This window comes from Perognathus longimembris, chromosome 1 (assembly GCF_023159225.1).
Source record: "Perognathus longimembris pacificus isolate PPM17 chromosome 1, ASM2315922v1, whole genome shotgun sequence".
Taxonomy (NCBI): Eukaryota; Metazoa; Chordata; class Mammalia; order Rodentia; family Heteromyidae; genus Perognathus; species Perognathus longimembris.
The window spans coordinates 8,615,755-8,642,907 of NC_063161.1; the positions used below are offsets into that span (position 1 = coordinate 8,615,755).

The following is a 27,153-nucleotide window of genomic DNA, read 5'->3' on the forward strand; positions in this document are numbered from 1 at the left end:
GTTTAATAGGAAGCCAAGTTCCTTGTATTTACCAACAACCCTGCTCGGGGAGCAGAATTCAGGGGCGGGCCGGGCCCTGTGCCTCGTCAGCTAACCCTGAGGCACGCCGCAACGCCTGCGCAGAGGGGACCCCGTCATGTGTACGCCGGCGGTGCTCGGCCACATTACACCGAAGGCTTCTGTCACCCCAAGGACGAGGAATCGAGAGTGAAGACAGAAAAGTCTGGCTGGTGGGTTCACAATCATAGTCTGGCGGAAAGACTTGGAATTATTTGGGAAAAGATACATTAGACATTATGAGAGAGGAAGAGGTCCCTGGTGCCAACGCTTCAGAGACTAGCGACACAGCCCAGAGACAAAAATAATGAAGGGGATTTGATGGCGGGGCCCGCGGGGCGGTGGCTCAGATTAGGCCACAGGCACAGGTGCTGGAATCATGGTCCTCAGCAAGGTGCAGTTGGGAGGGGTGGGGCCACCAAGAGGTGGAGCCTAAAGGGGTCAGAGGCCGGCCCCGCCCATGCTCTGGCTTCCCCTATAATGGATCATAAAGTGGTGGGGTTGGGGACAGGAGGGGGGGCTCTCATTTGTCCACACTGTCACCCACTCCATCTCTCCTGACCTTTCTACTGCGTCAGGCCGACTGCAGACTCTCCTGGACCCGGATGAGCTCCTCCAACCGCCTCTCCAGCTCCAGAGCCTGCCGCCGCAGCTCCTCAGCAGACTCGGTCTTCGCCCCCTGGTGCAAATGTGTGGATTCCTTCACAAGGTTGATGACATCCATGAGAAGGGAGTCACCTGCAGTGGCCGCACCCATCACCCGGGCTCCTTTGGTCATTGCCAGCGCGGTGCCTCCGAAGGCTTTCTGCACCTGCTCAGTGCTTCGGGCCGAGATTTTCCCAGTGGTCATGAGACGCTTGGCGCTGGCCGCTAAGCAAGGGTTGGCTTTGGCCAGATTCGCGGCTCGGATGTTCCTCTGAAGGCGTGGCAGGTCTCGGAAGCAATTCTGAGTTAAGGCAACAACTCTGGGTTTAACCTCAGCAAGAACATCGTCAGCCACTTGGCCTTATCCACTTCGGTTGACAGCAGAGAGCTGGCTTCCGCTTTAGCGGACAACTTGGTTGATGTGTCTACAACACGCGTGGCAACACTAGCCACATCGGCTGCGGTTCCCAGCCCCATCCCGGTGGCAGACAGTGCCAGACTGACCCCTGCTGTCACAGGAGCCAGAGCCAAGCCAAGGATGGTCAGCACCCCAGAGACCACGCCTGTGGAGCCGGCCACCACGTGGGAGATGGTGCAATCCCTGTGCACCTTGTCAACCCTGTCGGCAAGGTCGCGGAGCTTTCTCATGCGCTCCTCAAGCTCCAGTCTAACCCGGGGAAATTCTTCCAAAAACCTCTTCCTATCCTGCAGATCCTTCTCATCCTCATCTTCATCATCATCATCTGCGTCTTCTGTGAGCATCTTCAGAACACCACGAAGCTCATCAGCCTCCTCCCTGTAACAGTAAAGAGCAAAGTCAGGTTGCTTCTCTGCACAATGGGACCTGTGAGCTCGATCCTGCCCAAACCACAGAGCTGCTACTAGAAATCAGATTCCAGAGGTACAGAACTGTTCTTTCCATGGTGACTATGTTTAGTACACCACAGAGGTCCCATGGTCCTCAGTCAATAAGAGAACAGTGAGGAAAAGTCAGCTTAAGGTGTTCCTTAGTGATTGAAAAGTTCTTTGTTAAGCCAGGCACTGGGTGGCTCGTGCCTGTAATCCTAGATACTCAGGAGGCTGAAATCTGAGATTTACAGTTTGAAGCCACCCCAGGCAAAAAAGTCCCTGTGAGGCTTTTATCTCCATTTAACCACTCAAAAACCAGAAATGGCAGAGTTCTAGCCTTGAATAAAAGAGCTCAGGGACAGTGCCCAGGCCCTGACTTCATGCCCCATGACCAACAAAAAAAGAAAAGTACTTTTTGATTGGGACCTCTGTAGAGGAACAAAGAGGTACAGAATTTTTAGAGGCAGGAACAATAGCAACAACTCAGAGAATGTTAATGTGTAGGGAAGAATCCACTTTGTCCACACAGAACCCTTCCCCTTGTCCTCAGCTTCTAGGAAGCAATCTGGAAATCCCTGCAGGTCCTGCCTGCTAGGAATGACTTTGTTTTCTTCTCCACTTTGGCCATAAGAAAATTCTGGTTGTGGATCCTTCACCCAAAATCTGAAATATCCCCAAATCTGAAATTTTTTGAGCACCGGCAGGATAGCCAAGGAGAGAGTCTTATAACCGAGACTCGTGCGGGAAGTTTCAGTCACCACACAAGAGCCCAGGACATCTCTTGATGTCCCTGTTAGTAGTTCGTCACCCGACTGTCTATAAATTCCCAGCTGACTCCACTGCATCCAGAGTTGCTCCCGAGCTCCTTCCCCTTGTCTCTTAGTGGGAGGCAGAACAATCTTTCTCTCACAGGCAAGGTTCTCTGGATGGAAATACTCCACGTGAGATGTCACGCGTTTAATACTGGTCTACGCTCTCTATCCTGACTGGAGGCAACAAGCTTCGTGCTTACAGCCCTGAGGGGCTCTGCCCTACGGGTGTCTTCCTTGGCTGACTTTAACCTGTGTGTTTTTCTCTGGCATAAATTGTAGTTGTGTTGTGTCCAGGAAGTTCTACGGGTCCTTTAAGTGAATTGTCCCTCGAACCCTAAATCTGCAGTTGGTATTTTAAGAAAAATAGGAGGAGGAGGAGGAGGAGGAGGAGGAGGAAGAGGGGGGGGCTGTGACCTAAGTCTCTGCAGCCTCACTCTCTTATGTATTGAGGGTTAAATATATGAAAACAAAATACTCTGGAGCCACAAGATACCATAACTATGACTCTTCCAGGTCTCCCAAATGCTGGATACACTTTCCCATGTGAAGGTCCGTGGGCCCACCCACTGCCCTGGGTGACTGGGAGACAAGAGGCATGGCGGTCAATCTAGAACCACACTGCCTCTCCATGCACCTTTCCCATCCTAACTCAACGCCTGGCATCAACCCTCAGTGACCGCCTGCTCTTGCCAGCCTGGCGGGCACCGTAGCTGGGGGCCAGTTTTTGCCTTTGCACACACAAAGCCCCTGTGCAAAGATCTCCAGAAACTTCATCAGAAGGGATCTCCTCCCCCCTCCCAGGACTGGCTAAGAGATGGCCCTGCCGTGGGAAGCCCCAGGGGACTGGGCATCTGTGCTGTGGCTCCTCACGGAGGTCACCTGGACAACTCAGCCTTGGCCACGGCTGCCTCCCATGCGTCATCATCCTTCAGCACGTGCCGCAGCTCCTCCCTGCTCACGGTGTCCTGGAGATACTCGATGACCTGATCGATGAAGCTTTGGTTCTCTAGTTGGGAAAAAGAATCCGGTGAGAGGTCAGCATGGTGGAGCTTGCGTGATATCAACAACAAAGAGTTACGTCGCTGAACTTCCGTCACTTTGGATGGCGTCACTCATGTTATAGACGGAATCACGGCTCCCAAATACACGTGGGAAAGCCCTCGCCTCCAGGGACTGTGTTTGGAGACAGCTTCGTTAAGGAAGTGAAATAAATGAGACTAAATGAGGCCGTACATGTAGAGCCCTGATCCTTAGGACTTCTATCACGAAGAAGAAGAAGCACCACATATGTGTCTCTGTCCCTCCCTTCCTCCTCCCCCTCCATGTGCAGGGGAAGGGCCGCGTGCCCGCCTGCCGTGAGCAGCTCTCTTTGCACACCAGGAGCACAGCCCTCCTCAGAACCAACCTCGCCCCTCAGGCCGTCACACTGACTTCCAGAGCTGCAAGGAACTAGAGGATATGTGTTTAAGCCACCCGACTGGGGTATTGAAGATGGCAGCAGGAGAATGTCAATGCAGAACAGAAGGACCGTGGTGCTTTGCAGATATAAATAGATCTTTGTCGACTCAGAGCAGTCAGAAAGTGAGCCTTTCAGCCCCGCCCAGGGAAGTGGGACATTTGCGATGATGGCTTCCATTTCCCACGTTGCCTTCCTGCTTGTGCTCAGCCCGGCTTCCTCTCCACCGTGATGCGAGCTGCTTTTCCACAGCCTCGCCGCTGTGAACAAAGTGAATCTTTCTTCCCTTACGCTGTGTCAAGTAAGTGTTTGCTCAAGCTATGATAATATTGACACAAAAGGAACTTTGCATTCGTTTGGCAATAACCAAATGACTCAAACGTTGGAAGGGTGACCACTGTTCCTTATGTACACATGTGAGCTTACAGACGCATACACGTACCTATATGACTGCCTGGGTATATTCACCATTTGCCCTCCAGGGCCAGCTCCTGGGAAGAACTGACTTGGTGGCAAGGTGGTTGGGGGAGGGGAAGAACACAGCCCTCAGAAAGCAGGACCTAGGGGATGTAGTAAGGATCCAGGGGTGGGGGTTGTTCCTGGGAGGAGGGCTGGTTCCTTTCGTGTCACCTTCAGACTCTTCTTTCATGTGCTGTAGGTTCTCATGTTACACTCTCAGTGCACAGGTCATGGACATGGGTGGGAAAGGTCACGCTAATCCAGTGGCATTCCAGGCACTCAGAGATACTGGGCACGGAACAGGGAGGCACCGCACCCTCATGAGAGCCGCTCAGGGTCCCCTCAGGAAGAGGAGAGGTGGAAGGAAAGGGAGAGCACGCAAGCTGCGGTTCACCTTTGGTCTCTGCCTTTGCCACCTTCTGTCTTCTTTCCCCCATTCTGCTCCCCTGCTGTCCACATCCTCAAGGCTCTCCTGCCTGTCCCCTCCCCCTCCCCGACCCTAAGGAGAATGGTACAGTTGAGGCCAGCACTTGGGCCATGCCTCACTCCGGGACAAGGTCAGGGCGGAGGGCCCCACAGGCCTGGGGCTGAAAGATCCATATGGTTCCTCTTGGAGCTTCTCCTCTGGGCCCGCCCGCCGCTCTACAGGCTAACTCAGTTTGGAGGTGACAAACTTGAGGCCCCACACCTAGGCCAGACAGAGAGGACCAAGTGCGATTACCTGGAGAGGCCATGTCCTCCTCTGGCCCAAGGCAGCCGTAGTGATATCTCTGCAAAGTTTTGGTTCCAGCTCTCCTGTGTCGTCCAGGCTGCGGGGGGAGAGAACACAGTGTGGATGGACCGAGGCAGCTCCCGCCAAGGTGGCAGCAGGGCCTGGGTCTCCCTCACTTCCCTCCAGGGTGCCAGGACCCCAACCACCCTGTCCACCCTCCGCTGTGCTCCGTGGCCACGGGGAGAAAGTTAGTCATCCTGTTCCAGCTCCGTCTGCCCTCTGCACGGCAAGGCAGAGGCCTGTCCTCCTGGACACCGCCGTGCGGAAGGCACAGAATCTGCACAGAGGGAAGGTGGAGGAATGAGCGCAGTCACCCTGGGGTGGGAACCCATGGCAGTGGCGAGCATGGATGGAGTGTGGCTGTCCCAGGGGCTCCGTCCTCACACCCCTGAGGTGACCACACAGCCTGAGGGAGGACCCGGGGTGGGGTCCCCTTCCAGTGCGGAGGGAAGGAGCACAGCACCCCCCTCCCCAGGGTGCACAAGGTGAACCTGCTCCCCGCGGTTCTGACATGCGTCCTGCGTGTGGATGGCTGTGCTCTGCCCCTTCCGTGTAGATCTAGGTGGCGCGTGTGTGCACATGTGTGTAAGTGCGTAGGGTCAGGGCCCGACTTCTCAACGGAGCTGAGACAGGACTTGGCGCAGGTCCTTCCTGTAGCTCTGACACGTTCGCGTGAGGAGAGAAGAGAGAATGTGCAGGAGGACACTCCCAAAGCCACAGTACCCAGCCACATGTTGATGAGCACCGGGGCTGGAGCTAACCAGTCAGATAAAGCCCTCCCCGGGGGGGGGGGCGGCTGGCAAGGTGGCTTAGTGGTAGAGTGCTCGCCTAGCACGCATGAAGCCCTGGGTTCGATTCCTCAGCACCACATAAACAGAAAAGGCCGGGCGTGGTTCTGTGGCTCAAGTGGTAGAGTGCTAGCCTTGAGCAAGAGAAGCTCAGGGACAGTGCCTGGCAGCTCCAGGACTGGCAAAACAAACAAACAAAAAACAACCCTCTCTGGGGCTGACAACAGGACTGGGAGTCATGCCCAACCCCCAAACAGCCCCCCCCCCTCACTACTTACTGAGACTGCCCCTCTACACCTCCCACCCACCCCAGGAAGGGGCAGAAGCCTGCTGGGGCTTCAACAGGGCAGGGGCCTAACTCCATCCACCAGGTGAAGACACAAAGTGGCCCAGAGAGGGCAAGTGACTTACCCAGTGAGCCACAGCTCTGGAGGGCAGAATGGAGTTCAGCACTGGCTGGAGGACTTTGGGACCCCACCTGAGCAGGTCCTGCTGTCTGCTCTGTTTAGGAGACCGTGGAGAGGCAGACTCAGCCCTGGGTGTGGATTGGGGTTCTGCTGTTGCCTCCCAGTGTTACCTGGGGCTGCCTGCCTAGTCTCTCTGAGCTCATCTGCAGAAGGGGGACGGTAATCTTCAAGAGCCCTTTTGAAGATGGACGGGGGAGGGGAGTGGGCAGGAGCAGGTCATCCCCAACTTACCACAGAATCTTCCCCTGGTAGGTTTGCTGGTGGCCGGGGGTTCGTGGCTGTGTGCATTCAGCAGCTGTGCCTGAGTCTCAATCCTGCAGACCTGACCTGCACAGACAGGGGAAAGGGAAACGGAAAGGGAAACAAAGTTCTGGATTTCAGGAAGCTTATCATGAATCAAAATGCATACCAAACATGGTGGTTAAGGTCTGCCCCCCCCCCCCGCACCTCCTTGTTGACTGTCTGAGGAATCCCCTGGCAGAGCCCCTGACTTCTGAGCACAAAGCCCTACGTTCAAACTCCAATACCGCCTTAGAGAGAAGAGGGAGGGAGAGGGAGGGAGAGAGAGCATCTCCCTGGTGTCTCCTTGAACTTTAGGAGAAACGCTGTGCCACAGAAAGATGGTGGGACCTTCCCCATGTGGGCTGGGCTTAGATTCATCCCATCCCCCCTGCCCATCCCCCTCATTGTCCCAATGTCTCCCCCACACACCCCCCGTCCTTCACGCTAGTCAGCTGTCCACACAGCTCCTACACAGTGGACTGCAGGGCTTCTTCTGCCCCCCGGAAACACGGTGCCTCGCTTGCTGGCAGAGCCCGGCCGGCGTCCCTCCTCCCCCGCCCCGGGTCACCGGAGTCCACTGGCCCTGCTCTGCCTCCATGACACCTGGTCAGGAGGGGACCAAGTCCACAGCAATTCCCACACTGCTGCACAGTGGGCCTCCTGGCAGACCATCTGGCTCTGGCCCAGGCAGGAGCCGCTCCAGGTGGGGCTGGACGCCAGGGGCCAGCCGGACCCTTCTGTGGGGCCTTCCTCACCCTCCCCTGTCCACCCTAGCCAGAGCTCTGCTCTGAGGTGGGACGGCAGGTGTTCTAGAAGAACGCTCACACCAAGTTCTCGGTGGACTTCCTTCCCTGCTTGATTGGAGTTTTATAACCATTTCCTCGTTAAGGTCAACATGCCTCCCTCTTTTCCATACTGACATAAAATACTGTACTTATTTGTGGAGTGTGAGCTCTGGTTTGGCAGGGGAGGAAACTGAGGACAAGGATGGGACAGAAGCCTTCCCCTGGCAACTCACAGGAGGAGCCAGGACTCAGTTTGACCTTCTGATACCCCAGACCACCCGCCCTTACTGAAGGCCACTGTTTGGTGGCTTTTCTCCTGGAGACACCCTTCCCCCATTCTTCCCCTGGGGGTCAGCATGGTGCTATCTGCACAGCCAGACTGGGGAGATGCAGACCCAGCGAGTGAGCACCCTGTGCTCCGAGTTCCGAACCCCTGGGACATCAGAGGCCCTGGGGCAGTGTCAGGGGCAGCAACCCAGAACAGACCCAAGGAGGGAAGAGGGACTCTAGGCACGGATGCCAGCAGGGATGGTTCCCCCAGGAGATCCTGCGGTTTGTTCTAGAACAGTTCAGCTCACCCTGCCGCATCACAGATCACCAGGGTGACGGCAGCTCCGAATTGGGTCCTGACCAAAGGCTTTGATTCGTGGGCCATGTTGCTCTCCTGACTAGGGGATCCTAATCCAATGGGAAAGCAGCCCTGAAACTGCTTTGGAAGGTTCTAGAGGAGAGCATCAGCGCCTGATGGAAGGTGGAGACTCAGCATCCTTCTCCTCCTTCCTCTTCCCCTCCGTCTCTGCTTCCCTCTCTTCTTCTTTCCTATTCCTGGCCAAGTCCCCTAGGACTGCCTCTTGGGGATGACAAGGGGGTGAGCAGCACCTCCTCAGGGATTGCAAGGCTCACTGTGGGCACAGTCGCCTGTCCTGGATCCGAGGGTGCCCACTGAAGGTGGTCACAGCACAGAATTCACGACCAAGTCCCATTAGCCACCCTGTCAGCTGCCCCGCCAGCCCTGCTGCCGGAGCATGCGCTCTCGCAGTGATGGGGGGCCCGCTGCCCTGGCGGGGCTGGTGAGCCCCGTGTGTACATTTCACTCTGGGGTTGGGTTTGGACTCCGACTTCCAGTCTTCCCACTGAAATTCCCCGTTCAAGTCTTGGCGCACGATATCCTGTTCTTGGTGCTACTCTGTTACCAGGGCCCCGCTGAAAAGATCTCATCTCTGTTAGCAGCTCCTCTGAGTTGGTGAGCAAGAAAGGTGAGGCTGAGGTGGTGTCCCGCAGCACCGAGTGCGCGCGTGGGTTGGATCATGATCGCGGCCTGGGTGAGGAGAGCCCTGGTTATGACTCCTGCACAGTCTGGAAGCCTCTGTCTGCTCTGCTGCACCTGCAGAGCTCAGGCACCAGCTGGGAAAGGAAGTTCTTCCTATGAGCTGTGCACTTGGCCGTGAGCAGAGACAGCCGGGAGCCATGTGGAATACAGGCCAGCACCCACCCTCTTCCAGTCACTGAGTGCCTTTCCGGGAATTGAGAGCCCACGGGCCATCCCAGCAGCTCCCTGGGCACAAGTCAAGCAGGAAGGAACCCCGCCTCACATCAGCCCCAGGGGAAGCCTATGAAAAACTCAGGGAACTCCCAATCAGAAATTCTCCTCTCTGATCTTCAGACAGCCTGCTCCCACCAACTCTTATTTTCTTTCCTTTTGCTTCCAAATAAACACAATTGTTTACTAGATGAAAGAAAAAAAAAGGAAGGAAGATGAAAGGAGGGAAGGACAGAAAGAAAAGAAAAGCTCAGAGTAAGACCAAGGGTGACAAGGAAGGATAGAACTGGGGTGAAGTCCCTTTAACCCATGTATGGAGTTACTCAGGACCCCTGCTCTTTCTGTCTGTCCATCCTCCTTCCTCTCTAAGTTGGCTCATGGTCCTCACGTCTCGGAATCTCAGAATGTCACTCTGTCTCCAGAGTCATGCTGCCTTCAAAGCCAGAAGCAAGAAGGAGGAACAGCTCTCCCATCAGGCCTGTCTTGACTAGCAAAAGTGGGGCTGGGAATATGGCCTAGTGGTAGAGTGCTCGCCTCGTATACATGAAGCCCTGGGTTCAATTCCTCAGCACCACATATATAGAAAAAGGTGGAGGTGGCGCTGTGGCTCAAGTGGTAGAGTGGTAGCCTTGAGCAAAAAAGAAGCCAGGGACAGTGCTCAGGCCCTGAGTTCAAGCCCCACGACTGGAAAAAAAAAAACAAAAAAAAACACAAAAACAGACTAGCAAAGGCCCCTTGAAGCCCATCAGCCAATTCCCTTGTCTCTCATTGGTCAGGACTGGGTCACATGGTCATTATATTACTGAACCCAGCTACAAAGTTCTTTCCTTGGAAAAACCAATGTCAGAGAAAGTTTTGTGGGAGAACAAAGGGCTTTATTCAAAAGTCAGAGAATAGAAAAGGAAATCAATGTCTCAACCCCACAAGGGCCCACGAGTCAGATATAGAACAGGAATAAAAAGGGAGAAATATAGGCTAATAGGAGGAAGGAATATTCATGTTCTTTCTGAGAAGAGACCGGGATCGCCTAGAAACACAAGTGTCATGTCTTTTTGCTCCGTGAAGCTTGGTGTTTCCTGCCATGGTGGTGGGTAGGTGTTGTTAGTGTTGAAGGAGGAAGAGAGCAACTAGACAAGTCTAGGTCATGTCCACTGTGAATTGTAGTCCAGATAAAACATTTCTCGAATGCCTAACATGTCTCCATGCAAAGTTGAGGAGGGCCGACCCAAAGCAAAGGAGGCAGACCAATATGAAGACAGGTGCCATGGTTTTCATCCGATCCAGTGACCCAAGGGGCCATCTGCAGGCCCAGCACTCAGTGTTTTCAGCTAAAGTGTTCCCTATGTCCCTCAAAAGTAACCTTGCCAAGTGTTGTCACAGGAAACATGTGGCGGAGGTGTCCCCTGCGGTAAGTGAGTGGGTAGACTCAGGCATCTGCCAGCTCTGTGGATTCCAAAGTCGGCAATTTGTACTTCACTGAAAGTGAAGGCAGAAGCTTTAATTAGGCTCATCATTGTTTATCATTGCTGTGCCCACCTCTCAGCCTGAAAACCCAAACCATTCTGAATCTACTAACCCAGATCTGCAGACAACTGTGTGTGTGTGTGTGTGTGTGTATGTGTGTGCATGTGTACTTGCACACGCCAATACTAGGATTTGAACTCAGGGCCTGGGCGTTATCCTTTTGCTTTTTGTTCAAGGCTAGCACTCTACCACAGCTCCAGTTGTAGCATTTGGGTGGTTTATTGGAGTTCAGAGTCGCACAGGTTTTTCTGCCTGGGCTGGCTTCAGACTGCAATCCTCCCATCTCAGCCTCCTGAGTAGCTAGGATGAGAGGCGTGAGCTACTCTTGCCTGGATGGCAGATAACTCTCCAATACCATGCCTGTTGAGACCTTTAGATGTAGCAATACAGCAACGAAGCAAAACGAGGCAAAAGCAAATACAAGAACAAAAACACACCTATAATCCTAGCCACTCAGGAGGCTGAGATGTGAAGATCAGACTTGAAGCCAGTCCAGGCAGGAGAATCTGTGAGACTCTTATCTCCAGTTAACCACTAAAAAGACAGAAGCGGAACCGTGGCTCAAGTGGTAGAGTACTGGCCTTGAACAAAAAAGCCAAGGGACAGGCCCTGAGTTCAAGCCCCAATGCCCACACACATACATATTCAAGAACAAGGAACAAAGTGACACAAAGGGTACTGGACCCCAGCAAAAGGAGCCAAGATTCCCCTCAAGACCTCTATCTCCACAGCACACTGTTTCTGAGGATTTCCTTTAGGTTTTCACATTTCTTAGAAGAGATTCCAGTTGCTCAAAGAGGCCCACAGGTCCATGGCTAGGGAACACAGTAAGTGAAGTATTTTATTTTTAGAGAAAACAGGGGCTGGGAATATGGCCTAGTGGCAAGAGTGCTTGCATAGTATACATGAAGCCCTGGGTTCGATTCCCCAGCACCACATATATAGAAAACGGCCAGAAGTGGCGCTGTGGCTCAAGTGGCAGAGTGCTAGCCTTGAGCAAAAAGAAGCCAGGGACAGTGCTCAGGCCCTGAGTTCAAGCCCCAGGACTGGCAAAAAAAAAAAAAAAAAAAAGAAAAAAAAAAGAGAGAGAGAGAGAAAACAGTCTGAGCGGTTAGGCCCCTAACCTGGTCCTTTCAGAGCATCCTCCTCATCCCCCTGGGGGCAGTAGAAGAAGAGGCTTTGTCCTCTGACAACATCCTTTCTGGTACCCCTGTGCAAAGGAAGAGCTGCCATGGACCAGACCAACCCCTGAGGCAGGGCATGCTGGTGGGACAAAGGAGACTTACACACCCCTACTTCCTCTTCAGCTCCTCTCACTAGGAACTCCCAAGCTTCTCCCTTCCTTCTTTCATCCTCACCCTCTTGATACCCTTCTTCCCTCCCATTCCCTTGCCTTCTGATCCAGGGTTCTAACTGAAAGGTGGTCTAGATAACTGATTGTCACTGTAACTAGATAACTCTTTGGAGCCCATCCTCCAGGCTGGGGGGGGGGGGTAGAGGGAGGAGGGGAGGGGGGAGGGGGTGGACACAGGGAGAAGCCTCACTGAGTCCCCAGGCCAGGTTCTACTCCCGGACAAACCACCAGAAGGCTTGCACCCTGGGGTGGAGGAGAATTCCATTGGAAGTTTCCCAGCATTGGTCAGCTCATTGTCTTTCCTGTTCCCGTTGTTCCTCTGTGCCTGGTACCAGTGGGAAGCGCGGGAAGAGAGGAGTGGGAGGCTGGCAGAATTCAAAGAGAAAATCCCCCCACATACCCTGGAATAACTCTTAGGCTGGGAAGACACACAGACAGAATAGGATCTGGGGACCAAGGGGACCCCGCCCCTCACAACATGACTGTAGCAGTTGAAGCTTGGGGCAAGATGGAGATCAGATGCTAGTGAAAGGGATTTTTTTTTTTTAAATTCTTTCTGTCAGAAGAGGCAAGAAGGCAGGTTCTGGTGGCTCCTGCCTGTGATCCTAGAGACTCAGGAGGCTGAGATCAGAAGATCCCAGTTCGAAGCGAGCCCAGACAGGAAAGTCCGTGAGACTCTTATCTCTAACTAACCACCAGAAAACCGGAAGTGTCGCTGTGATTCAAAGTAGTAGAGCACTCTCCCTGAGCAAAAAGAGCTCAGGGACAATGCTCAGGCCTTGAGTTCAAGCCTCAAGATGGACCAAAAAAAAAAAAAAAAAAAAAAAAGAGGCAAGGAAACTCCCTGCAGAAGAGACACTCAAACCAGGACTTGAAGGTCCACTGAGGAGCGAAGGAGATTGGGGCAGAAAGCTGCCCGAGGTGTTCTAGACAGCCTGAGACTGGAGAGGCCCGAGGGTGACCGGCACAGAGTGCGGTCAGAATGGAAAACGATCCGTGTAGCACGCTGGTGCCAGTCACTCCCAGGTCCCAGGTCTGGATGTGTGCTGGATCCCCTGGCTGGGACTGCAGATCTGGAAGCCTTGCTGATCGCCAGCAGCCTCGGCAGGGACGGAAGGTGGCACTGTTGGCACAGGTATCCACCGTTAGAGTGGTGCATCTGCAGCCCCCCACCCCCCCGCCGGGAGCCAGCAAAGCAGCTGCTTCTGACATCAGCACTAACAGAAGATAGGCAACCCCTGAAGCAGGGAGGAATAAATGACTGGTCTCGAAAGCAGGAGCAGAAGAGGTTTTAGCTAAAAACACCCCCAGAAACACTCACGTCTCCCCAAACCATGACACAGATTGAATAGGTTCTGGAAACCAATGGAGCCGGACAGACAAAGCCAGGGTAACAGTGCTGTTCTGCCCATAGCTGGAGAGCCTAGAAACCATGAGTTTCATGCAGCTTTCCATCCATGTTGACTGACAGCTCACGCTGCCCTATGCCAACAAGACCGGCTCGTTTACCCGTGGCACAGAATGGCCTAGGGGCTGTGTGGACTCAGGTCTTGCTGAGGAAGGTGCCCAGTGTTCCAGCCCTGCACATCAGCTTAGAGCATCCTGCATCCTAAGTCCCCCTCGCCCTCCTGGCTCCCCACTGCCGCCTCCCTTCCCCCATTCCCTTGCTGAGCCTCTAGGTGGTAGATTTTTTTTTTTAAGCATTTTGTGAGAGCCATAGGGATGCTGGCCATGTTTTCCCAGCTCTTCTTTTCTAGGTACATGGTGGGTTTATTCTTCCTGAGCTTCTGGTGAGAATGTATAACCGGCTCTGGTCAATGAGCTTTGAGTGTCAATAATATATTTCATCTCTGAGTCATAATATGTGATGGGCTAGGAGAGCCCTTTCCTCTCATAGCAACCAGCAGTGTCCCAGGGACTTGCTGTTTCACAGCTATGGGTCCAGGAGAAAAGAAAATGGGAACAAAGCTACACCTGGTCCACGATGAACATGCAGCACGAGCAAGAACTTGTCACCTCAGTTGTAAACCATGGAAATCCGGGCATGTTTGTTACCATGGCATAACCTAGGCTCCCATAGCTGATACAAGCAAAGTCCTGGAGGATCACTGTTAATAGCAGTTATCATTTATGAAGCAGCTACAACTAATTACACTAGGTTTTTGGTGGATATTTTGTCATTAGTCCCTATCACAGCCTACGGACTTGGTAGTCTTTGCTTGTTCAGTAGTGTGTGTGTGTGTGTGTGTGTGTGTGTGTGTGTGTGTGTGTGTGTGTGTGTGTGTGTGTGTGTGTGTTTACTGGTCCTGGGGCTTAAACTCAGAGCCTGAGTACTGTCCCTGAATTTTTTTTCCCCTCACGATTAGTACTCTACCACTTGAGCCACGGCTCCACTTCCAGCTTTCTTTTGGTCATTAAGTGGATATAAGAGTCTCATGGCTCCTGCCCGAGCTGGCTTTAACCACAATATTCTCCTTAGCAACTCAGCCTCCTGGGTTGCTAAGATTACAGGTGTGAGCCACTGGCACCCGGCTGTGTTCACTATTATTAATCTCAATGTAGAGATCAGGGGACTGAGCCCCAGAGACACCTAAGGCCCCAACCATGACTACTATGTGATGAGATTAATACTCACATTAGAAGCTCCTCCGCTGGATGGTTTATATACATTAGGACTAGGCATTCCAAGAAAAACAAAGTGAGGTTGTTTTTTTTTTTTTTAAAGAAATGACTTCTAAAATATTACCTTATTGTTATTATTAATGTACTGTGCAGAGAGGTTACTGTTTCTGAGTAATGAGTACATTTCTTTTTGGATAATGTCACCCCTCCCTTTGCTTTCCCCCATTTTTCCCCCTCCCTTGCCTGCCCACAAATTGCATAGCTCATTTTCCACACACATGCCTGCATTTGCTCACCCTTCCTCCCTCCATTTCTGCACCCCTTCTTCCACCCCCCTCCAAAAAAAAAAACCCCTGGAAAAAAAGCAAAAACAAACACTACCACCCACACTTCCATTTTCTGGAATTTGTTTTGATAAATCGTATTTTAGATGTTCAGAGGAGTTACGCCTTTGGGCTCCTCCCCTAAGAGAAGAAATGATTTCTTCACAGGAACAACATTCGCATCTGCTTTTGACTCAGCTGAAGGTGAAAGATGACCCTGATCCACTGAACAAAGACGTTTGCTCTTTGGTGTGACATCTAACTGTGGAATCCTCATTCATTTTCTCTTCCGATGAGGTGCTTTGCCAGATGAGCCCCGGCAAGCACGAAAGCTTTAGGAAAAATTCAGAGAGATCATTTTGTCTGTCACTTGACATGTTTGTGAGCAAGCTGGGAATTAGATTGCATGACGCAGCTTTGCACAGTGGAATGGATGACTTCAGATCTCTGTGCCTTGGGCATCCTCCCTCCTCGCCCACTTCCTCCTCACCTGCCTGCTCACCTTGGGTGGGGGGGGATAAACGTTCATGAGCTAAGGGCGTGGTCTCAAGCCTTGGCACTACTGGCAGAGGGTGGAACCGTTAAGAGAGGGTAGAGTTCCTCCCCCACCCCCCCAGGCCCTTGCTAGGCAAGTCCATGTATGCATACAATGTGTACCTTGTTCAGACCCTCCCCCTACTCTCCCTCACATTCCCACTGGTTTTCTTCCCCACCCCTTCTCCTCCCTTCCCAGGCCCATCTCAACAAGCTCGATTGTTCCATTTTCACACATGTGCGCGAAATACTGGGACCACATTTACCCTCTCCATCCTCAGTCCTCTCTCCCACAACTTCCTAGACCTTGGACAGGATCTGTTTTGCATTCCTGTTGCTTCTTTTTCTTAATGTGAGTGGTCCAAAGAGTTTTCACTGTGGTGTTCAACACACACGTATATACTGTACTGAAATCAGCTTGACCCTTCACTCTCCCTCTTGCCCCATCCCCACGACTCCCCTATTATTCAACAAGTTTTGATGAATTTCATCTTGCCCACTTCATTCATAGATGCAATGTATTTCTGTATTCTTCGCTTTCAAACTGTTAGGTCCTCTCCCTGAGGGCTACATGCAGATGACCCCACCTCATTAAGTCTCCACCCAGTTATCTGGGTAACCTGCAGACCTGGAGGCAGTTACCTCCCCTTTCCCTGAGGTCACCTCCTAATCCACCTGGCCACACCCCTTGCCCCTGCCCTAAATAAAGCAGGGCTGGGTGGGGGTCGCTCTCTCTCTCTCTCTCTCTCTCTCTCTCTCTCTCCCTTCTCTCTGGCCATGGATCATCTTGGCCACAGGCCAGCAGTTCGGTAATAAACTTTCTCTCCTGCCTGAATACCGCGTGGCGTTCTCCTTTACCAGCTACCTACTTTAAAAAACCTAACACAAACCTTCTCTTTTCCTTCCTGTTGGGGTTTTTTCTTGCCCCTCCCGGCTCGGACTCTTTCTTCTCTCTTCCTGCCCTCCGTAACGTCCTCTCCCCCAACTCCCGACCAGCAGGTAAATTAGAGTGAGACGTGGGGGTTCGGTCTGGCCTGGCGTGCGCGTGACCTACGTGGTAATGTGGCCGCTATCCTTCCCTGGGAGCTAGCGTACATAGACCACGGAGTTGGCTTCTGAGAGCAAACTGACTTTATTGAGAGAAGGACAAGGGGAGATGATTCCGAAGGAAGGGGGTTGGCCAGGATTCCGATAGGCCAAGAGCTGTCACCTGACCCCCAAGGGCTGACGTCACTTGAGCGCACCGAACCCGGGCGGGGTTGGTGGGCGCCCGGCTGGCTGGCAGGTTGGAGGGCTGTTGGCCCAACCGGTTTCTCTGGATTCCAATCTAGAGGGGGTAGCAGGGCCGCATTCCCCAGGGCTGGGGGAGGGGCATCAAGCCCCTTCCATCAAGGCGAGAAAGATGGACCCCAACACTTCCCAATTACCATCATGTTTTACATATGCACATACACACAACAGATGCCTAAGTGTATCTTTTAGGTCTAGCATCTACATGTGAGAAAAAAATATGAGCTTTGTTCTTCTAGACCTGGCTTTTCTTCACTTAATATCATGGTTTTCAGTTTCACCCATTTCATTCTTATATATAGCTCAGTGATACTCCGTTGTATGTATATATACCACCTTTTCTTGCTCCATTCATCAATTGTAACATGATGTGCATGTGCCTCTCCTGTATCCTGACTTACATTCCTTCAGATATAGGTCCAAAAATGATGGTATCAATGGATCATCTGGTAGTTCTATTTTTAGTTGTTTGAGAATCCTCCAGACTGACTTCCATAGTAGTTGCACTAGCTTACATTCCTACCAGTGGTGCATAAGAGTTTCTCTTTCTCTCATCCTCACCGGCACTTGTTGTTTGTGTTTTTTGATTATGGACAGTCTGGAATAAGATAAAGACTCCATGTAGTTTTTATATATATTTCCTTTATGACCAGGGCTGCTGTGCATTTCATCGTGTATTTATTGGCCATTTGTATTTCTTCTTTCAGGACTCTTCTGTTGACATTTACTCCCATATACTAACTGGGTTGTTGATTCGTTGGGTGTTCAGTTTTTTGTTTTTTGAGCCCCCTGTATAATCTCATTATTAGTCCTTGGACAGATGTGTAGCTGGCAAAGATTTTCTCCCATTCTGTAGGCTGTCTTTTCCATCTACTAAAATTTCCTTGGCTATGCAGAAGCTTTTTAGTCTGATTCAAGCCATGCTGTTATTTGTTGAGCTATCAAAATTCTATTCAAAAAGATACAGTCCAGGCCAATATGTTCTAGTGTATTCTCCATTCTTTCCTGTAGTAATTTCCTATTTTTATGTCTTCCATTAAGGTTCCGCATCCACTTTAAATTGATAGTAGTATAGGGGAAAAAAAGAATCTAGCTGGTTGCTGGTGGCTCAGGCCTGTAATCCTAGTTTCTCAGGATGCTGAGCTCTGAGGATCATGGCTCAAAGCCAGCCCCTAGAGGAAAGTCTGCGAGACTCATATCTCCAATTAACCACCAGAAAACCAGAAGTAGTGGCATGGCTCAAAGTGGTCAAGCACTAACCCTGAGCAAAAAGAGCTCAGGGACAACACTCAGGCCCTGAATTCAAGTCCCATAACCAGAAAAAAAAATTAGTTTCAGTTTTCTGCATGTGGAAATCCAGTTTTCCCTACACCCTTTGTTGCTGTGGGAATTTATTTCTGTGTCTTCTATTCTAACCCATTGGTCTTCATGTCTGTTTTTGTGCCCGTACCATCCTATTTTTTGTTACTATAGTTATGTGGTATAATTTGGAGTCAAGGATTGTGATACCTCCAGTATTACTTTTTTCTCTTTCGCAAGATTGCCTTGGCTATTTAGGCTCTTTTGTGATTCCATATGAATTCTAGGATTGGTTTTTCTATTTTCTATTTCTATGAAGAGTGACATTGAGATTTTGATGGTGATCCCATTGAATCTGGAAATTCAATGGGTAGTATAACCATTATTATCTTATTAATTCTGCAGTCCATCAACATGGACTTCATCTTCTGATGTCTTCTTCAACTTTCTTCTTCAAGGTTTTTATAGTTATCATTGTAAGGGTGTTTCACCTCCTTTGTTAAGTTTATTCCTAGATAATTTGAGGCTATTGTGAATGAGATTATTCTCTCAATTTCTTTATTATCCTGTTCATTTGTCAATGTACACAAAAACAAGAGATTTGTGTGTGTTCATTTTGTATTCTGCTTCTTTGCTAAAGGTATTTATCAGATCTAGAAGTTTTGAGGTTGAATTTTTAGGGTCTGCTAGGTAAAGAATTGTATTAGCTGCAAATAGAGATAATCTAATTTCTTCCTTCTCTATTTGGTTCCCTTTTTATTTCTTCCTCTTGTCTTATTGCTCTGACTAGGAATTCTAGTATTTTAATGAACAGAAGTGAAAAGAGTGAATACCTTTGTCTCATTCCTCGCTTTAAAGGAAATGATTTCAGTTTTTTCTCATTTAATATGGTGCTGGCTATAGTTTTGTCAATACATTCCTTCTGCTCCTAGAGTCTTCAGAGCCTTTATCTAAGTGCATATGCGACTGGCCCATTTTCTATTAATTGCATGTGATTATACCAAACACTGGCTTCTTTCACCTTCTCTCCAATATTACAGGCAGGATACTGACAACTGATGAAGATGGTATATAGATTATGGCCATCCAAAATCCTTGGTGTTGCTTTTCAATAGGCACACCCATTTCCTTCCCACCCCACCCTCCTTAACTGCTGGCCACTGCCAGTCTAGTCTTCATTTCTATAAGTTTGTCTTTCCATAAGGTCACATGAAGGAAATCACACAACCCATAGCTTTGGGGGATTGCCTTTTCACACTCAGCATGATTTTCTGGAGAATCATTCAGGCTATATCATGCATCAGTAGTTTTGCAGATGTTCTCGTTTGCTTAACTCAGCCCCCTTTATTTTTCACCAGTGCCTTGTACATGGCATGCAAAGTAAATAGCAAAGAGTGGTGATTCTGTGGGCAGGAGAGTAGGTTAAGCAAATTTCTTCACCTCCATCTGCCTCAATCTTGGCATATATGATGTGAGAATAGTGGTACTGGCCATCTTGTGTGATTATTTTGAAAATATAAATGAGTCAATATGTTGTGCCAAGTCGTAAGACCACCCCCAAGAAGACCACCGAGAATCAGACACTCCGAAATGCAAAAGCAAGGCAAGGTTTTATTTAACGAGCTGCCAACTCGGGCCTCGTCCTACCCACCGACACAGCGGAGGTTAGGAGGGAGCCCAGAGCTGTGATTACACAGGGCTTATAAAGGCAAAGAACAAGGTTACAACAATCAGCTGTGCAAGCAAGATTAGAACACAGGTACAAATCTGATCGGCTCAGGGTTCGATTCTAAAATGGGGTTCACGTGGTGGGGCCTGACTTCAAAGTCTGGCACCTCATTTCCCCCTTTTTCTTTTTGGTACCTTGGGAGCCAATCATGGCTCCATTCTGTCCATTTCAATGGCTTGCATGTCTAGGGGATGATATAGAGATAAGGCATGGGCCAATAGGGCCCAAAGTAGTAACCAAAGCCTGCCCTCAGATTCCCAAAAACAACTGCTGGGGAACTGATCTCTGATGACTTAAAAAATGCCTACATTACCTTTGCAGGTCTTTAACAGATAAGGAGACAATCTCAGGTCTACAAGCTTTCTTTACTGCCAGTCAGAGCTTTGAGTAAATGCGGGGGGTTGAGATTTTAATCTATCCTCTCATTTGACAAACTTCCCCTTACTAACCACTATCACAGATGACTGGCAAGTTCCTGCCCAGTAGACAGACATGGGCATTGGAAAGGCATGCTTATGAACTATTCTTCTAAGACTTCCCGGCTTTGATTAACTTTTGAAAGGCCAAATAGGAGTGACTCTAGGATCTGACACCATCTCTGCCATCCAAGCAGTGGCTTACTGCCTCTGGATGCTCCATCACTTTTGTCCCAGGAGGAGTGACTTCCCACTGGACTTGGACTCAGGGCCTGAGCACTGTCCCCCAGCTCTCCAGCTCAAGGCTAGCACCCTACCACTTTGAGCTCCACACAACTCTGTTCCCAGCACTCTGCTGGCTGATTAGAGACAAGTCTCTCACAGGGACCTTTCTTTGCCCGGGCTGGCTTCGAACCGCAGATTCAGATCAATGAGTCTTATAAGGGGCCACTTTACTCCAATTATAAGCAACAAGGTGGTCCACACAGAAGTAGTTTTTAAGCATGCTCTCTTACCTGGAACTTATTAAGGGTCAGTATTAGATCTTGACAAACTTGTAGGAATCACCTGTGCTTCTCTGTGGGCCTGCTGGAAACTTACAAAAAAAAAAAAAACTACAAAGAAGCTAGAATGGCAATTAAACATTTTGGTAGCCATAATTCTCCATTTCTCACTTTGCAATAATTATTTAGGACAATTTTACTTCCAAATTTCTTATCTAGAAATGTATTCTTGATTTCCAAAGCCTTTTTAACACTAACACAACACTTTAGCTTTTATCTGCATCGGAAAAACTGAAGCTCACAGGCAATCTGAAACCAGGTGCCGCCCTTTGCTTACGGGCTGCTTGTTTCAAAAGAGCCTCTTTTTTTTTTTTTCTTCAGTCCCAGTTACTGCATGGCATGAAGACCTTTGAATTTAAACTTAGTTTTGCATCATACTGCAGTCTTGAACATATTCACACTCACACATGCACACACACATACATTTTCAAAAGATCTTAAAGCGCGCTGAATAAGCATCGGCCGTACATTTTAAGACAAAAACCTTTAACAAATGATTTTAGCATTCTCCAGCCTCATTTTCCAGGGCTTGATAGTTTTAGTAAAACATTTTTAGTCTTAGTAAAACATTTTAGCGCACCAAACAATTTTCTGCTTAAGAAGGCTGGGTGGGGGTCCCCCTAGAGTTCTTTCTGTGGACACTCACACTCTGATTGTGAACCATCGCCTGTACATCTTTCCAATGAGCTATGCAGGTTTGACACAAAAGAGACTGTTAGACTTACAAACAACACAGAGATGACAGCGCAGCATGGTGAGGTCACTCCCTGCCACCTGTGGGTGGCTTGGGCTGGCCCTACATCCACCCCGTCGGCGGCTGCGGGTCAGGACTTGGACTTGGGGCTGATGCGTCCGTGTCCTGGGCTGTCGGCACCGGCGAGTTGACTGGGCAGGACCCTCCGGAGCGGAGGGCACAGCTGAAACATTTTCCTCAGAGTCCTCCTCTTGGAGAGTTAACTGGGATGGGGAGTATGGAGCGGGAAACATTTCCTCCTCCGTGCTTCCTCCCTATGTCAAAGCTCCCTCAATTTCCTCAAAGGTGGACCATTCTGACTTGCACAGGGTGATCCACTTTTCCTTTTTAAGGGCCACACCTTGGTTCTGAGCTATCTCCTTAACCTCCCTCCAGTGAGCTAGGATCAAGTCTAGGGGGCTAGATGGAGGTCCTCAAGATAGAACATTATCCATAGCTCTGATCAGAAGTTCAGTCCAAAAGGCTACAAAAAACAAAACAATAAAAAAGGAGGAAAACACACAGGCCTGAGAACAAGAAAAGCTACGAGTTGGAAATCTCCCAAGCTGGCCCACAACCTCCTACAAGGGTGCAGAAGGAATGGACCCGAGTTGGCCCACAACCTCCTGCAAGAAGGAGTGGACCCGAGTTGGCCCACAACCTCCTGCAAGGGTGCAGAAGGAGTGGACCCGAGTTGGCCCACAACCTCCTGCAAGGGTGCAGAAGGAGTGGACCCGAGTTACGAGTTGGAGATCTCCCAAGTTGGCCCACAACCTCCTGCCAGGGTACAGGAGGAGTGGACCCAAGTTGGCCCACAACCTCCTGCCAGATAAGCAGAAGGAGCAGACCCAATACAAGGTGGGCGGGTTGAGTCTCGTTTAGGAGGCCCTCCTGGTCAGTTCCGGCCAAAAACCAAACTGACTCGCGCCCTACAAGTATAAGCAAAAGCAAAACAGACAGACAAATTACAGGACAAGACAAATGAACAGCGCTGTTTTCTTACCTTCGGAGTCTGGGATCTCGGGGTCTCTGGGGCTATCCCGGACGAGCCCCCAAATGTTGTGCCAAGTTGTAAGACCACCCCCAAGAAGACCACCGAGATTCAGACACTCCGAAATGCAAAAGCAAGGCAAGGTTTTATTTAACGAGCTGCCAACTCGGGCCTCGTCCTACCCACCGACACAGCGGAGGTTAGGAGGGAGCCCAGAGCTGTGATTACACAGGGCTTATAAAGGCAAAGAACAAGGTTACAACAATCAGCTGTGCAAGCAAGATTAGAACACAGGTACAAATCTGATCGGCTCAGGGTTCGATTCTAAAATGGGGTTCACGTGGTGGGGCCTGACTTCAAAGTCTGGCACCTCAAATACATTGTATGCGTTTCATCTACAGACTGGCTTGTAGTAAGAACTGAATTAACAATTATAGAATGGGATAATTATAATATACATTCACCGGACTGAATTGAAAACACATAAAAAGAAGTCATCCTTTCATTTTTCCAGAATCTTCACACAATTTCCCTCTAAATAATGAGCTTCTAATAGAACTAGAAAATAGCTCGGAGTAAAACTATTTGAAAACAGCCCAGCAGAACCCAGTGGCAATGCTGAATCCATTCAAATACAGTTACCATCTTATGCTGAGACAGTGGTGCATGGAGTTGGGATTTATTCCAACAGAGTTTATCATCGAGTGCCTACTATATGTATACCAGACATGTCAGGGACATACAGGAGAAAAGAACAGAGACACCCACTTGCCCTTGTGGCAGGTAATGGTGTGAAAGAAGAAACCCTAGGCTATCGCATCTCTGACGACAAGGTGGTAGAGATGACTCACAGAAAGAGGAGGGCCTGATGTCAGGGGCAGGATGGCCTTGGGAGGACGCAGACTCATTAGAATTGGTTCTCATTTTCCCTGCTTAACCAAGGAAGGGTCAACCTGCAGGCAGGAGGGTGACGGGCCAGTCAGTCTTAGGATCCCTCTTTTCTTCACCTCCCACACACTGCCGGTCACTCCCGTAGGTTCTGGAGTCACAGGGGGGCATTGGAGCCCGGGCTTCCCAGCAGCTCCTAATGAGAGAGGTGACTTGCAGGAATCAGACCTGCTGTCCTCACTTCCCTCAGGGCCTGCCTGGGCCTGGGCCCAGCGGCGGATAGAGGAGCCAGAGTCCGGCTGCAAAGCCATCCTTTCCTCCCGGGGATTCTAACTGGCCCATGACCTTGGCCTCATTAGCTCAGCACTCTCCACCTGAGCTGCCTGGATCCAGGCCAGCCAGGGAAATTAGCTCAGGCCCACAGGCCCCTGGGAGAGGTGTCAGGTAAAAATAGATCATAGAGAGTCAGAGCATCCTTGTGCAGGGGACCTGTGGAGGTCATCAGCTCCAGCATCGTCCTAGCTCTCCACCTGGAGGCACAGGCTGGGGGTGGTGCCTGCCAAGGTCATGTTGTCCTTGGGGGGAGCCCTCTCTGAGAATGGGAGGGGGGGGGTCCCCTCGACATCTAAAGCCACATTCCCCTCTCCTCTGATCCTCCTGTGAGGCTGTGATCGGGGAGAGATGGAAGCCAACAATGAACAATTAAGAACCACAGGCAATGGAACCATTGCGAACAGGCCATCGATAGGACAGCTACCACGAAGTAAAAAGGATGGCCTTGAATCCACGTTTAAATAGATTAAAAAAGTATGTTGAGAGACGGTGTCACCTGGTAACTGTAGCAAACCTCCCCTGCCTGAGTTTCAGTCCTAGTCGGAGCAATGGCGTGACCATGGCGCTGGGGGCCTGGAGGAGCTCTTCATCTGAACCGTCCTTCGAGGAAGGCCTTCCCTGACCCCACTCCCTTCCTCCGTCACGCTGACCCTTCCCTAGGGACTGTAGCTGCAGGGGCTGTCTCCCCATGTCAGGGAAAAGCAGAGACGCCGTCCATTTACAGCGAATAAACACCCTCTCTGCACCCCCAACGGCGGCTCTTTCCAGCATATAACTTCCTGCTGGAGTCCGTATGATAACACAAGCCAGTCCCAGCGGAGAAGAGCAGCATGAACCACCGTCAAGTCAGGTACTATGAAACCGCCCCCCATGGGCCAGCAAAAATTAAATCCAGCTAGGGGCCAGTGGTACACATCTGTAATTCTAGCTACTCAGGAGGCTGAGACCTGAGGATCGGGGTTCAAAGCCAGCCTGGGCAGGGAAGTCTGTGAAACTCTTATCTCCAATGAACCACCAGAAAACCGGAAGTGCTGCGGCTCGAAGTAGTAGAGCTCTAGCCTTGAGCGCAAAAGCTCAGGGACAGTGCCCAGGCCCAGAGTTCAAGCCCCACAACTGACAAGAGAAAAAAGCAAAAAAAAGAAGGTCATGGTTGCCTCAACTCTTGTCAGAACACCGTGTCCTTCCGCCCTGCCAGTCCTGGATCGCGGGGAGGCTGCAAGGTAACTGCAGGGGAGAATGGCCCGGAGCCAAGTGAGGTCCAAAGCGGAGGCCCAGATGCCAGGCTTTGATCTGGCTGTTAGTTATTCTTGGACATTTGCAGGCCCCAGTGGGGAGTCAGGTTTCAGCAACAGCAGCCTATAAATTCCTGTTATTTAACCAATTGTCAGTCTCACAGATCTATGTCCAGGGGGCAGCAAACAGCTTTGCTATTCCTGGAGTTCACACACACACACACACACACACACACACACACACACGCACACGCATGCACAGATTCATGACTCATTTACATGACTTGGTTACACGTCCTTTTGTAGAGTTAGCCTCAGAAAGTGCCTTACTGTGATTTGTCTAGCTTACATCCTTTGCATGTCCCAGGGCCGCAGGGAGCTCATGCCCATAGCCCATGTTCTCTGAAGCACTCAGGAACCAGGGTTCTGAATCAAATTGAAGCCTTGCTATTTGTTTGTTTGTTTGTTTTTGGTGGGTCCTGGGGCTTCGGGCCTGAGCAGGGCCCTTTAGCTTCTTTTTGCTCAAAGCTAATGCTCCACCACTTGAGCCACAACTTCACTTGTGGCTTTTTTGGTGGTTCTTTGGAGATAAGAGTCTCATGGACTTTACTGCCAGGCCTGGCTTTGAACAACGATCCTCAGATCTCAGCCTCCTGAGGAGGTAGAATGACAGGTGTGAGCCATCAGTGCTTGGCTTCATTTTTTTTTTTTTAAGTCTCAATCTGACTATGTAGTGGAGCAGACGTCAAGGTAGGCATCATTGTGTTTATCCCATGGATAATTGTATATCTGTTATCTGTTGCATAATAAGCCACCTCAAACTCAGTGGCCTACGCCAACAATGATTTGTAGTGTCTCAGGATTTCGCGGGTGGGAATTCAGACCAGAATCCAGATGGGCATTCATGCAGCTGTGTTCCATGAGAGGCTGGGCTGGGTACAGTGGGAAGGCCCAGTAAGGTATCTCTCATGGTGGCTGGGTGTTAGTGCAGGCTGGCTGGACAGTGTGACTCTCCATCAGCTCTCTCCCCACCTGTGATGTCTCTCATCTGCACAGGAGTAGCCTGGCCTTCTTCGCCCAGGCCCCTTGGCCTCCACAAGGGCAGAGGCAGAGACTGCCAGGTCCTTGTCAGCCTAGAAACGGCACAGGAACATTCACTACATTTGATTGGTCAGTTTGAGGCATGTGACCAGCCCCGTTTCTAAGAGACACGGCCAATGCAGGTGGCTCATTTCTTTCATCCTAGCTACTCAGGAGGCTGAGATCGAAGGATCGTGGTTCAAAGCCAACCCCAGGCAGGAAAGTCTGTGAGACTCTTATCTCCAATCTAGCTCCAAAAAGCTGGAAATGGAACTGTGGTTCAAGGAGTAGAGAGCTAGTCTTGAGTGAAAAAAGCTAAGGGACAGTGCCTAGGCCTTAAGTTCAAGTTCAAGCCCTAGTACCAGCACAGTAAAGGGCGGTGCGGGAGACCACCTCCCCCTTCCCCCCCCCCCCACCCCCTCGAGCAAGGGGAAATTGCAGGTGGACTTCTTCAACGACTCTCCACCATATCTGCCTCCTACGTGGCCAGAGGCGAGGAGGAACAACTGAATTGGCCCCCCAGTGGGCTGGGATCACAAAGGAGCACAGCACACCTGCGGGCTCGCTGAACCCCTGCAGAAAACACTGGGCAGGGTAAGTCCTTGCCTCCAGAAAAGAGAACTGGAGGAGTGGGAGGAAGATTTCTTCTTTCCCTACCTTCCGCTTGTGTGGCGTATGTGTGTTTTTATAACTTGGCCCAAACCACCCATTTTGGCATTTTTGTTTTGTTTTAACTGCTCTAAGGAGGTCATTCAGTAGGAGGAGGCAATGACAGGCCTTGGGTCTAGATCTGCAGCAACGGCGCCTGAACCTCATTTCCCCACGTTGCCAGATGACGTAAATCCACCGGTTAACCCACATGGAGCCACTCGGACACAGATGAGCCACGAACGAAGGAGCCGGCACCCAGGGAATATGCACCTCCCACACCCGCAGCTCTGAGCCCACGGCCCCTCCGCGGCCTGCTGGGGGTTGAGCTGCTTTCCAAAGGGCCCCACATCTGTAAGATCAGAGCCTGGTAAAGGCTCCCCTGAGAGACTCACTGAGCTGGAGGGGAACGTGGTCCCCGGGGTGGGGGTGGCAAACTAACCAGGACCCAGGCCACTGCGGTTGACAGGCAGCCTTGGTGAGGATACCTGAGTTCTCTGACCATGAATGTTTCCATTGGGAAAATGGCGGCCATTCTATTCCCTGTCCTCTGGGGTCCGCACCGTTCTGAGTCTAGACAGTTCTCCAAAGGTGGATTTGTGGGTGCAGTGGATGCCCAGGGGCCGTGGCGGATGGCTGGTTCTCTCTGATCTGTGGCAGAACCCGGGGTCCTTCTCAACAT

At 50.7% G+C, this 27,153-nt stretch overlaps 1 protein-coding gene across 1 annotated transcript; it reads right to left on the reverse strand.

Annotated features, from left to right (window-relative positions):
- Window positions 1-631: 631 nt before the first annotated feature.
- On the reverse strand, window positions 632-27,153 carry LOC125347318 (apolipoprotein L2-like). Its single transcript, XM_048340473.1, has 6 exons — window positions 26,960-27,153; window positions 25,776-25,876; window positions 6,537-6,632; window positions 3,243-3,369; window positions 1,058-1,498; window positions 632-1,022 (listed from the first exon to the last, which is right to left on the reverse strand). Exons 1-6 carry the CDS (start codon window positions 27,151-27,153, stop codon window positions 632-634), a joined length of 1,350 nt encoding a protein of 449 aa, XP_048196430.1.

Excerpts from the sequence above, each read along its gene's own strand:
- LOC125347318 (XM_048340473.1), bottom strand. The coding sequence starts at position 27,153 with ATGTTGAGAAGGACCCCGGGTTCTGCCACAGATCAGAGAGAACCAGCC. Across the intron at positions 25,877-26,959 it reads TTCATGGTCAGAGAACTCAG|GCTGACAAGGACCTGGCAGT; the intron begins GTATCCTCACCA and ends TGCCGTTTCTAG. Across the intron at positions 6,633-25,775 it reads GCAGATGAGAGACATCACAG|GTCAGGTCTGCAGGATTGAG; the intron begins GTGGGGAGAGAG and ends CTGTCTGTGCAG.